Source organism: Triturus cristatus, chromosome 3_1 (genome assembly GCF_964204655.1).
Source record: "Triturus cristatus chromosome 3_1, aTriCri1.1, whole genome shotgun sequence".
Taxonomy (NCBI): domain Eukaryota; kingdom Metazoa; phylum Chordata; class Amphibia; order Caudata; family Salamandridae; genus Triturus; species Triturus cristatus.
In genome coordinates, this window is record NC_140583.1 from 663,256,161 (window position 1) to 663,269,026 (window position 12,866).

At 42.5% G+C, this 12,866-nt stretch overlaps 1 protein-coding gene across 1 annotated transcript in view; it reads left to right on the forward strand.

The window, feature by feature from the left end:
- FAH (fumarylacetoacetate hydrolase) overlaps window positions 1–12,866 on the forward strand; it is a 301,255-nt gene that overhangs the window by 163,438 nt on the left and 124,951 nt on the right. Inside the window, exons 6-7 of the mRNA XM_085644709.1 lie at window positions 4,791–4,888; window positions 8,333–8,385. Of these exons, the coding sequence (XP_085500835.1) occupies window positions 4,791–4,888; window positions 8,333–8,385 (151 nt within the window). The remainder of the gene's footprint in view (window positions 1–4,790; window positions 4,889–8,332; window positions 8,386–12,866) is intronic.

Sequence of the window (12,866 nt, forward strand, 5' to 3'; positions counted from 1 at the left end):
CTGACTCTTGTAGTGGTTCCATTAGTCATGAACATTATTAATCTTTCTTTTGACTCAGAATGTGCCTTTGATCAACAGAGGAGATGCATAGTTAAAGATTATTGTAGATCTTTCAAATGTAACAAATTATAGATCTAGAGAGAGCCTATTATAGTCACCATACTCAAGCCGGGTAAGACGCCGGAGGAGTGCTTAACGTCGACACAAAAATATTTGCAAAAATCCTAGCTAACCGGCTGGTCCCCCTCACTCAGATACTAGTGGCCCCTTAACAGGCTGGGTTTGTCCCAGGCAGGAACCTCACCTACAACCTTCGCACAGTGTTTGGTGCCTTACAACACACCCGGCAGGAGTCAAGGGCTGTCTCTGTCTTCCTCGACATGTAGAAGGCCTTTAACTCCGTAGACTGGCCCTTTATGCGACACGTCTTAATCAAGATGGGCCTGGGCCTGGGCCTAGTCTTTCTCCAACTGATAACTGTACTATACAATTCCACCACTGCCAGAATAAAAATAGGAAACCTAGTGACAGACCCTATGGCCATTACAAGGGGTTAGTGGCCGAACCCCTTGCCTGCGCACTAAGAGAATATCACAGCCACAAGGGCATTAGATTCCAGAACTGCAAGCTTATAGTGTCTACCTACGCGGATGACACGTTGTTATATGTTCGCAATCCGGAATGTAACCTCTCTTCTGTATTAAGGGAGGTGGTGCATTTTGGCGCGTTGTCAGAACTGCGGGTCAACTGGCCTAAGTCTATTGTTTTCCCAATTACTCCAGCCACGACACCTTTTGAACCAGACTACCCACTACAGTGGTCCACGGAGGCGATTAGATACTTGGGTATCCGGGTGCATTCTGATTCAGAGATGGCGTTTAGAGAGAATTATGGTGCCGCTGTCAGTAGATTAGAAGACGATGTAGAAAACTGGATTAGGTTACCCCTGTCCCTGCTAGGCAGAATTACGATCATGAAAAAGGTGGTGCTACCCCTGTTTCTGTTCCTCTTCACAAATATCCCCATGGTTCTCCCTACCTCCTTTTTCCACCGGGTCACAACCTTGCTGATAAAATTGGCCTGGGTGGGTAAACAAGCAAGAGTCAAATGGCAGACACTCACATTACCATATCATATGGGAGGGGCTGGGTGTGCCAGATTTAAATTTATACTATAGAGCAGCACAGAGTGCCCAGGCTTACTATTGGTTTCATGGCCCACCGGACATCCCACATCTCTGTATAGAAACAATCCTTGCTGACCCGCTGCCACTGCCAGCCACGATATTCGAAGCTACAGACGGTAGAACAGGGATCCTAGATTCCATCAATGCGACATGTCATGCCTGGCATCACCTACTACAATTACAGGCAGGAGCTGTTCTGTATTCATCAGCATGCCAATAGAATAATGCCGCTGGTTGCCCCCATGCATGGACAGAGGAGTCACTCATGCGCTCAAATCACTGAAAATCCTGACTGTAGGAGACCTATTCGAAAATGGTGTGGCGAAGAAGTGGTAAGACCTAGAGCATCAAGCCGACGCTCCTACACTCCTTACGCAATTCCAATTCCACAGAACGTGACACGCACTACACAATATATTAGGGGAGGACCTTCTGGAACCCTAGAACTGACCTATACCATAAAAGCAGTGTCACCACGCAATATTGTCTAGAACATCTATAAGTTGTCAATGTCCCATAGGGCAAACCATTACACCAAAGCCAGGCTAGACTGGCAGCGAGCTTTACAGAAGGATATAGATGACTCCATGTGGGCTTATTGTTCTAGTACATGGCGCATCTCCTTAAACGGCAGACACAGGCTGATCCATTTTAAATACTTGAGCAGAGTATACTATACTCCAGAGAAATGACATAGATATGGGTTAAGGGATAATCCAGCTTATGAGAGATGCAGCAAGCAGATCGCAGACTTCTTATATTTGGCCTGGTCCTGCCTGGGGATATATCCATTTTGGTAATCTGTTTTCAGAGAACTGGGTAAAATAACTGACTTGGCACTACCCCCAGACCCCGCATTAGCCCTACTGGGATATTCTAAACAGACACCCAAGGGAGTGCAGAGGCTGGTAGACATGGGACTGTTACTATCAAAGCGCAGAGTGGCGATTGGTTGGTCACGAGGTCCTGCACCCACAATTGTTCAGTGGTCGCATGACATGCTGTACTGCAGTACCCAAACTGAAAATGTAATTGATCTTCAATTTCCCCCCAACCCCCCCTCCCCGTCGGCCCAAACACTTTTGGGGGCTTTACATGACGTACATGTCCACAAGAGAGAAAGACATGAATGATACTGATAACACAACACGGGAACGCAATGATTCTAATCCTGCTATATAGCGTAACTTGTGTTAACCCGGTCCATCACCACCCCCTTTTGTACCGCTTTGTTCGCCATAAGTTGGCAGGGTATGCTCAGACGCGAGTCCCTTGCTCACTTTGCCACTGGATTCAAGCAAGCCTGGCTGAAGACGGCTGAAATGCCAGAAACCGGTCCTAGGAAGCTTGTTTCCGGTCCAGGGAAGGCATGGCTTGGCAGTTCGGGCTGGACTGTTCCCATGAGGCACAGGGTCAGACTGATTTGCATATGGCCATGTCTGAACTGGGGTGGCAGAGTGGGCTAAAGAACGGTGATGGATGAAACCCAGATCTGTTGACTGGGTGTGAGTGTTTGATTGGTTCTGATACTCCGTCCATCACCACCCCCTTTTGTACCGCACAGTACGCGGTGCCAGGTGGCTCCTGACTCTGTTTCCTATGCGTCACCCCTGCGAAGATAGGAGGGACCGTGTAACGAGACATAGAGCAGTCTTTGGTTATTCAATCAATGTGTAATATAAATTTGCACCTGATCTGTATGTACTATGTTTTCTTTTAGCTAACTGATTACCATGTGCCCAACTCGCCATTGTTATTATGTAATACTGTTTCAAGATTGTTATGTATAAATGCCTGATAAAATACATAAATTTAAAAAAAATATATAGAGATCTATTGCTCCTTTGCCGACCTTAGTTACAATTACTGAAAGATTTATGGGAAAACTGCTTAAAACAATTCTGAAAGGCAATGCCCTACTGTATTAGTCTCATGCGGGACTTCTATCAGGCCCTGGAACAGAAACTGTGCTTACTGTTCTGGATGAGTTAAGAACGACATAGGTTACAGGAAGTATTATTACAGTTGTTCTGATGAATCTCTCGACTGCATTCATTACAGTTGGCCATAAAATCATGGTTGAATATCTTGCTGTAGCTGGCCTGAGGAGTTCTGCCCACAACTTGTTCTCATTTCTATCGAGCAGAAACCATATAGCCTTTCAAATCAATCAGCTGTTTTAAGTCTAGAGTCAAGTTCCCGAAACCCATTTATTGTCTCCTGTCATATTTACATTGTATGCAGAGCTTTTGGGTCTTGAAAAGATTTTCTGGCTTGTAATCACTCTCATATTCCAATGACAAACAGTTGCATATTAGATTAGACCAGCAAATTGGCACAGTGGAGGAGCAGCTTAAAAATGTTCTGGGGTTCAGCAGCCAATTTTCTTTAGATTAATGCCTATAAAAATATTGTGTTCATTGTCAGCCATGTGCATCTGTATGGTCCCAAAGGATGTGACCTTCATGTCTGCAGCCAGTCGGTAAGGTACAAAGCTAATGTGGTTAAACGTATTAATTCAAGACCCCACCTTAAGCAAACAAATAAGCACAGTGGCTCTAACATATTCAGCATAGATTCTCAGTTTCCTTTACTCATCCCCATCCCCTTTCACTAGGGGTCACTGAAAATCAAGGGTTAAGAGAAGATTTTTTTGATAGAATACTTGATGCATTGTGGCATTCTGCCAGGAAACTTTGTTCTATTGACTGGGATCTATAAACCAAGGAATAGTAAGGAGTGCACTAAGACCTGAGTGTTAACGAAGGCAATCAATGACCTACTCCTCCTTCAAATTGAATAATATTTTTCATAGCCTCCGATGTTATTTTGAACATGGCCCGGTACTGCAAGAGGGCTCACATTGTTTGGGCTATATCCCTGCAAAAATAAAAGTTTTTTTTTTTGTAACGCTAGTGTGCTTTTTGGATAGCAATATTTATTGCTGGTGGTTACTTTGTTATATAATATGTTATAAATGTGCTACTACCTCCTAGAGTAAATCTGTACTGCATGACCTACCTTTGAAGGTTCATGTGTACAGGGGGAGGGAGTTGTTTATCCAGTTGCAGTACAGTAATATCTGAGGCACCTGCAGAAGATTACATTAACAACCTCCGATACTGCATGGAAATCACTGACTAACTGCCCAGTGACACACAAGACCAATGATTCCTTTATTGACCTGAGAGACACAAGATCCTGTGACCCTCGTTAGCCGGGGAGGCCGGTGGCCCATAGCTTGGTGCCATCAGTAACCTTAGACAAGATGCCAGCTCATGGTGTCCTTTTTAGCATGAATTACATGAGACTCCACTCTGGCTCTAACTCTTGGATACATGAGACCCAGACCATGATGTCTCCATTTGCATGTGGTACACTAGACCCAGAAAATTATGCCCCTTTAACTTATAATTAATAGGACCATTAAACTTCAGTGCCTCCCATTTGTGTGACGTGAACATGAGAAATCTTTAATCCTGTGGCAACTTGTTGCATTTAAAACTCCAAGATCATCTTTGTTATGCATTTCAATCACCTGTAATACTCCTAGTGATTAATATTCTGCTAAGACCATAAGGTAAATAATTAATCATTTCTGCAGGCTACACTTACCAGTTGGGTACCATGGTCGCGCCTCTTCCGTGGTTGTTTCAGATACACCAATTCGAAGGCCAATGGGACAGATGCGCCCCGATGATGGTGAGTTGTGGACATTTATAAAACTTTAGTAAGCATTATTTGTATTATTATATTAGTTTAATGTTCCTTGTGACGGATACCTATTAAGCATTGCATACACCACCTTTCATTTCACCTTCCTCGCTGTCCTCCATTTAATGTATTCAGTTGCCCTGCAGGGTTAATTTAGTAACCCATCTTTAAAGGTTAAAGATTGCGTATCAGCCTTCCATTTCAGAGGTCTCATGACAAAATTAGGTCGCGCACAACTTACTCACGGTTAATTTTTATCTGACGATTGGTCTACTAACTCCTAGTGATTTCTCGGGTATCTAATTTATTGCTAACTCACAGGACATTTGTAGGTACAAGTCTTTCCTAATGATCTCAAAGTACAGTAATGTAAAAGGATCTCTCTGCATTTGCAGGATAAAATAAGTTTAAGATTAGAATAAATTTGAAGAGACCCTGGATAGGTTAAAATCTAAAACAGTAATCGATCAACTGAAGTTCTTATTTTCTGTAACACAATCTTAATATAAATGTATGTGAGAACTGTCTTGGAATCCAAGCTGGACTATTTTAATCTGGCTTTCACATCTCAAGTGCCCTTTTGTCAACTCACCCATCAGTCTCCAAAGGGCTCTCAGTCATGGCATCAGTAAGGGAAATTGTCCTCTTTCCTTTACTCTTCGATAGATTTTGCAGTTGAATTTATCCTATATTCACAGGCTATCCATATTTACTTGACCACCAATTATTGGTTGGGCTCTGAAAAGAATCTTGCTTACTTAAACCCAATATATTGGGTGTTGTCCATAAGACTCATGATGATGCGGACCAAAACTTAAAATTTACCTTTTTGTAGATGCTATCTTGAGATTGTTTTCTCCGATATCAGATCCGCAAGGAAGCATATGTTCTGGTGGGAGTGAAATAAAATAAAACAACTCACTTTTGACTGAACTTTCTAATGTGATGGGTAGTTTTGGACTTTGAAACTCAACTACTTATCAGGCTTAGTATAATCATTCCCAAATGTATTTAAACACAAGGGGGATGGGAGCACACTGCTTAACCTCCCAGCACAGTTCACTCCTTAGCATTATGGTAAATGAAGTTCACTTTAAACGCTTACTTGAGTTTTTCCTGAAGTGTTTCACCAAAGTTGGTGCAGGTTAGTGCTGTGAATCTCTTGACACATGTGTTTCTGGATATTATCCTTCATCAGTTGAGATAAAAAACGAAATTTATCTGGGGTTGCTGAAAAAGCTGCCATAATCCTCTGAGCAAAAACTCAAGTAAGCATTTAAAGTGAACTGCATTTACCATAAGGGGTGAACTGTGCTGGGAGGTTAAGCAGTGTGCTCCCATCCCCCTTCAATTTCATTTAAGTTTTGCCTCAAGATTCAGTATGGGTACTTTTGGGGAGACCCGCGATTGAAATGTAATTTGGAGCTCCCTATGGAAGAAGAGAATTCTCTGCCAGGTTTGCATGGTGTTTCTCTCCACACCATAAACTCAGAGCGAAATGTTGGTCATTTTGTTTAACTAAGTTAAGTCTGGAACCAAGTTGCAGTCATTTCTAAAGATGTGCTGCAAGATTTGATCTTTGGCTTTAACGTTGAAACCAGAGTCGATCAGACTTTGCAAATTGTTTATTCAGATATAGAGGGAAAACGTCTTTTGACGTGCTTAAGTGTGTTCCAAAGATTTGTGTATCATTGCCTAAGTTTCCATAGCCGACAAGGCTCTAGAGTGACTGGCCCCGGGCAACAATGTTATACATAATGTACCTACAAAAAAAAAAAAAGCACCCTTACTATGTCAGCACCACCAGCATCAAGCCCAAAACCATATTGCTCCAAGAGTGAGACATCTCTCCATGATCAGCCGAACATTGCTCCTCAGTTGTATGTTCAGATTCCATTGGAGCAGGTAACTAAAGAAGTGGTTCGGGCTAGAGCCCAACCAGAAGAGGCCTAAATGCTGAAATTGCTGTATTGCCCTGTAGCACTTTAAACATATTTGATATCTTCAAGTGCAGAAAAATACAGTATCTACAGCATTTTACCTAATGGAATCTACAGGAAATAATCGATTACTGTCTTAGCCCTCCAGCTTCCTTGAAAGACCTATAATTGTGACTAAATATTGAAACTATACCCTTACCTTAATGAAAAAATATTCAAGCACATCGAATACAGAGTCTTCAAGAAACTTATAAAAACCAAGGTGGTCATCAGAATTCAATAATCAGGAATTAATAACGTGTTAGTTTGAATTTCAGTGGTCTGCTTCCCTGTTCTAAAGCTCCATAGGTTCTATACTCTTGTTAAAGTAAATTTCTGTGATTTGAATTAGGTAGTGTGAATAATCTAAAAATGCGGCTACCTAAAAAAGGCAAACTTGCCCGTTGCTGTTGTTTTGGGCATGTAGCATCCTTCCCCCTCTGCCAACTTTCTAAATCAAAACGTTGGACTGAATGAAAAGCTTTACACGATCCGAATGTAAGCGGCTACACTCTGAACATTATTGTCCCTCTGGAAGTAGATGCCATAGAGGACAGCCCAATTAGGTTTTGACCCACCTTGCCAAGCTCCCAGGAGGACTCCTACAATGCACTGCAAATGTCTACATCAATTTCCTGCTTGGATTTTGAGCTAAACTCCCAAGGCATGGCTCAGCATCAATTTTGGCTCGGCTCTCAGGACTGAGCCCGTGTCACACACAGTGAGATGTCTGCATCATAGCTATTCAATAAATGAGGGGACAGCCGAACAATGGTTTAGAAAGAGAGGATTCACTTGGTCATGAGAGGATAGGCTCTGCCATGCCTTAAAAAGCACTGCCATGCCTTAAAAAGATTGTTCAATGGCTTAGAAAGAGGATAGAGTCAACAGTGACATTGCTAGTTAAAATACAGACTCCCAATGAAGAAAAAGGAGGAAGGACAATGACTTGATTAATGGAGAGACCAGGAAATGAAATACTGTTGCATCAGGCTGGGCCTCCCATTACACCTCCACCACCCTTAATCTCTTCCAGTCACTTGGTAATATTTATTTAATCACCTGATTTCTGGGGGAGTTAGTAAATCCTTGGTCTCTGCAAACTTTCCATAATCAATCAACACTTAATGAGATACTTTTTTCACATGTACATTCACCTTTGACCCTTCCATAGTCTTCACTCTTCTAGAATAGTAATGAGAGCCATTGGACATCTAAATGCTACAACAGTATATAATTTCCATTGGAATGTAAGACTATTTTGAATGGCCACTTTAGACTAAACAATTAGGGTAAATGTGAGCTTCAAAGTTGGGAGACATGTCCTTCCACCCACTGTCCTTATGTATCCTTCTGGAAATTGTTTTTTTGCCTACTCTTCTAGTTAAGTGCCCTGCTTAAAGGGGATCCTTGTGTGGACTCTTACTTGGATTTACTGTGTTTGTTGTTGTAGCCCAGCCCCCGGTGTTCGATGTCTGCAAACTGCTTGACATAGAGTTGGAGATGGTGAGTGTGTTGTACGTTTTAATCTACTTTGAAAATATCTCAGAGTGTCGTCCAGCTATCTGGATTGTGAGATTAGTATGAGCTTCTGTGTTCACCAGAGGTCATGCTTCTGTCCTTGTCTGTCTATGCGGACCTGCCTGTGTGTACTTCTGTCTGCTTGTGCTCATCTGTGTAAACCTGCCTAACAGTGATGTGCTGGACAAAGCGCTTGCTCCTCGCTGTTTCTTAATTAGTAGCACTGCTTGCAGATTATGAAAATATTTGCCTGGAATCCGCTGTTTGTCTCTAATAATGTGCATGCCTATCTCTTCAGTTTGCATCTTGATTCTGGTTACAAATTCTGGGTAAAGGGTGCGTACATAACCACGTGGGAGTTTTCATTTCTACTGCATACTGCTTGTCAACTTCATCCTTTTGTGTGATTTTCATTTACATGTTGAAAATTCCAGCAAGCTTTTGGCTACCTCACTAGTGGATCTGCTGGGATCGCTGAATCTCTGGTTGAAGTACCGCCCCTTCGCATACTTCAGGGCACGCAATTGATCAGATTTTCTGAAAAGTTTCGCTAGTGGTAGAAAATCCTAATTTCACTTCCTGATCCCATCATTGCTTGATTCCATTCTTCTGGTTTACTAGGATCAGATTAGTTTAAAGAATGTTGAAGCTGCGTTCTTTGTGCGGGCTTGGCATAAAGGTCTTTGAGCGAACCAATCCTTTCCCTACCTCTGCCTTTGGGGTAGGTGATAAGAGCACTGTTGTTAACGTAGTTCATCACTGGGTGCAGTCAACTGTAGTTAAGCTTGCTCTAAAAAAAAAAAAAAAAAGATTCTGCCCCGTGGGTCACGGTCAAATTAGCAGAGCAGAAAAAACTATTCAAGAAACTGGATAGAATTTGCCAAAAGCAGTATCTTCCAACTTTAAGGTCACCTACATCGTGACGTTGAAGAAATATCACGTGGCAATTAAGGCAGCCCAAAGTACTTATTTTGGGATAAAATCTATGCATCTTTTAATAAGCCTTTAGAGACTTTTAAACTTGTAAATACCTTCCTACAACCATACACGTTCAATTTCCCTATTCATGAATGCCCATATTTGTGCACTAAACTAGCTGATTTAAAAAAAAAAGTAAAATAATTACAATTCAACACAATTTACAAGCCATACCAGGATTAGATACCATCCGTATGTTTGCAGAAGATCGATCCTCGTCCCCTCCAAAGTAACAAGCCTACATTGAGATAAAGCCCATTATGAGCTGTAAGTCTCATGGGTTGCTTTTGACAGTTCCCATGTCCACACTACTGACTCTGCAAACCCCTCTCTGGGGTGGGACTAAGTCCCCCAGACTGTTTGGTGGCAAAGCAAAGGAAGCCCAGGTTGAGACGCGCTAGAAGTGCATTGGAAGTCCCGCAGCGTAGATTGCTTTTGGCCGTTTCCTGTCACACTACTGTCTGTGCTAACTCCAATCTGGAGTTGGACTAACTCCCCCATTCTGTTTGGTGGCAATGTGGGTCCCAAGCGTAGACGCAATATAAGTTCAGCACGGGATGCGCATGGGCCTAGAGTAGGCCCGTCTGTGCCCTTCCGCAGCCGGAAGAGGCTGGGCTGGGCCCACTTTCTTTGGCCTGTTTTCTGTGTAGCCCCCGGAGAAGCAACAACCCATAGAAGTTCTGCAGAAGGTGAGCATTGCCTTTATTGGATATAAGCAAACGTAAATCTGTTGGGATAGCTTCTGGGCCAAAGGCCATTCTATGCACAACAGTGACAGTTGACAGTGTGCTTGAAAGAGCTTTGGGGATAATTACAAATGAGATTACACTTACTAAGTGGAAGCTATCATTGGAATATTTTCCCACATTAACTGAACTTGGTGATTGTCCCCCTACTAATGCAGGACCTCCTGATCCTGGGACCCCAGGCACAAACGCATACTGCAGATAGAATTCATGACGCTGTGAATGGCAATGAATGTTTGGATCCAGAGCCTGAAATCCTTTCTAGCACTTTGCCACAGCTGGGGTCTGTTGTCGAGATGCAAAAGCTCGTAGGAAAGTCCACAATGGCAACAACTGAACATAATGCCCTGCATCAGGGACAACTTGACTTCAAGTACAGAATCGACTCTGCAACTCTGTACTCTTAAAACTTCGCTACCCTATATATTAAATTATGTGCCATCTTAGAGGAGAAATTGACGCTAATTATAGAGTGCCTTGATCGCATTGAGAGCCGAACAATAGATATACCTACTTAGCTAACTGCCTTTGCACATAGGAGTTTGTCATTGTTGCAATCAAAGAGAACTGCCTGTCATAAAGGGGCAGAGACTGTAACTGAACCTGTAAAGCCCTCTGAAATAACTTAGGATCCTCGTAAAACCTGGATCTGACAATACAGACTTACCTAATCTTGGACCATCTGGGAACAGAGTATTCAACCAAGATCCAACTGACGTCTGCCCTATCCCTAATAAAAAGACATTGAATCTGCCCCCAGCAGCCTACACCATTGTTTTAGTGTTGGCAGGAGTTCCCACTCTTATGTGTGGCCAAATGGAATAAAACTGGTGATTGGCTTGCCAAGCATAATCATTTCAACCAAAGGGGGTGAATGAAATTATAATGGTGCGGAGGGTTGGATGGGTAGATTGTTCAAGCAAGGACATTGATGGGGACTGTATCATGGTACATTTTCTTAAACCATCCTGCGTAAAAAACATTTGGAGGTCACGAGGCTAGAGACTGTTACGGCACCAGAATTTGCTCACTCTATATGGGCTATTTTTATAAGCCACAAATCATGAGTTTCACCACTGACCCGCTCGTCCTACATAACCCTGGGTTTTCATTGATGTATCAGAACAAGTTATCCGCCCTAAGTGTGCTTGATGGCATAGACTGGCTGCAGCCCAGATCAATTACCAGGGAGTAAAAAATGGCCACTCCGCCAGTAATAGTGCCCCAAATTTATATTTCACTATTTTTGGGCAATGCCAAGGGTCCGTGTGGCGCAGTGTTGAAGATATTACGTTGGAATGTGGCAGGACTACAATCGGAGATACTGCTATCAGAATGGCACACTTTTATAAGGCAGTATGATATTATTATGCTTCAAGAAACTTCAACTCAGAATCTGATAATTGATGGATTTCAGTGTTCTAGTATTTCTGAAACTGCCTCCCGATCTGGTGGTGAGTCAGGGGGCTTAGTCACCTGGGTGAATTTATCTGTGGGGGACTGTGCTAGGTCAATGGAGATTTCTAATAACCGCTTTCAGGCTGTGAAATATAAGAGAGGTTTGCCTCTGTATTTAATCAATTTCTATAATAACGATTTTATCAGTATTCCTAATACTAAATTTCAAATTCTGTTCGAGTATATGACTTCGCTGTTTAGCAATGTTGTAAACTAAAGGGCACTCAGGTCATCTTTGCTTGGCAGATGATTTTAATGTAAGGCTTGTTCCCCAGATTAACCCCTCGAGGACTATCAAAGGAGTTGTGACAAATAATCTGGCAAACACCTTGGTGAGCCCTGATACTACAGGCTTCGAGTTGATTTCATATTTGGCCTCCCATGATGTGAATAATCTAATGGACACGGCAGGTTGTAATGACCTATTTGATACCCACTTATAGGGGAAGTTGCTGCTCCTCGATAATAGATTACTTTTTTTATATTGACTAATTTGATAAAGCCTCTGGTGTATGGGAAAGTAATTCCCTCAAATTGTGGGGGATCAGAACCCTATTGAGGTAGCATTTTAATGTCACCAAAGTCGTAATGTAGAGTGGGCTGTGAAGCTAGTAATCGTGAGCCATCTATAGACTGTCTAAGATTGGTATGGAGGGTTCACAAACCAATCTAGGTGGCTCAACTATGATTGTACTTTGACTAATTGGTTATTACGTTAGGCCCTCATGGTGAAACCAAGGGACTCCTCGCTATATTGTCTTCGTTGGGAAGCCACCAACGTGGTCATTACTAGGCGGAGGAGGGAGGTGTTAGCCCAACGGTGGGAATCTTTAGTATCGGCGACAAATAAGAAAAATAGAAAACATCGTTTTGTCTGCAGTATCAGATATGAGATGAAGGAAACAAATTGTGTCTGCAATCAGTTGTCACATTCCCATTGAGACATGGGAGGACAATTTTACAAAAATGTAGGCTGCTTCAACTGCCTAGATTGAACACCCCGTGGTTCCACATAACTGCGCATGTATTGTGGTAACCCTGAGTGAGGTAGAAGATGCTATGAACCAGAGCATTAGTGGTAAGGCCACGGCCCAGATGGTGTTCTAATTGACCTTCTGCAGTGCAACCCTGATTTCTGGGCCCCATTGCTAGTGAAGGTTTCTAATATCCTTGTTAAATCTCCATTGCCAAAATCATGGACAACTTCTATTATAGTGCCAATTTTCAAGAAGGGTGACTGTTCCCACCCAGGCTGTTAAAGGCCTTTATCCCTAATTGGCACAC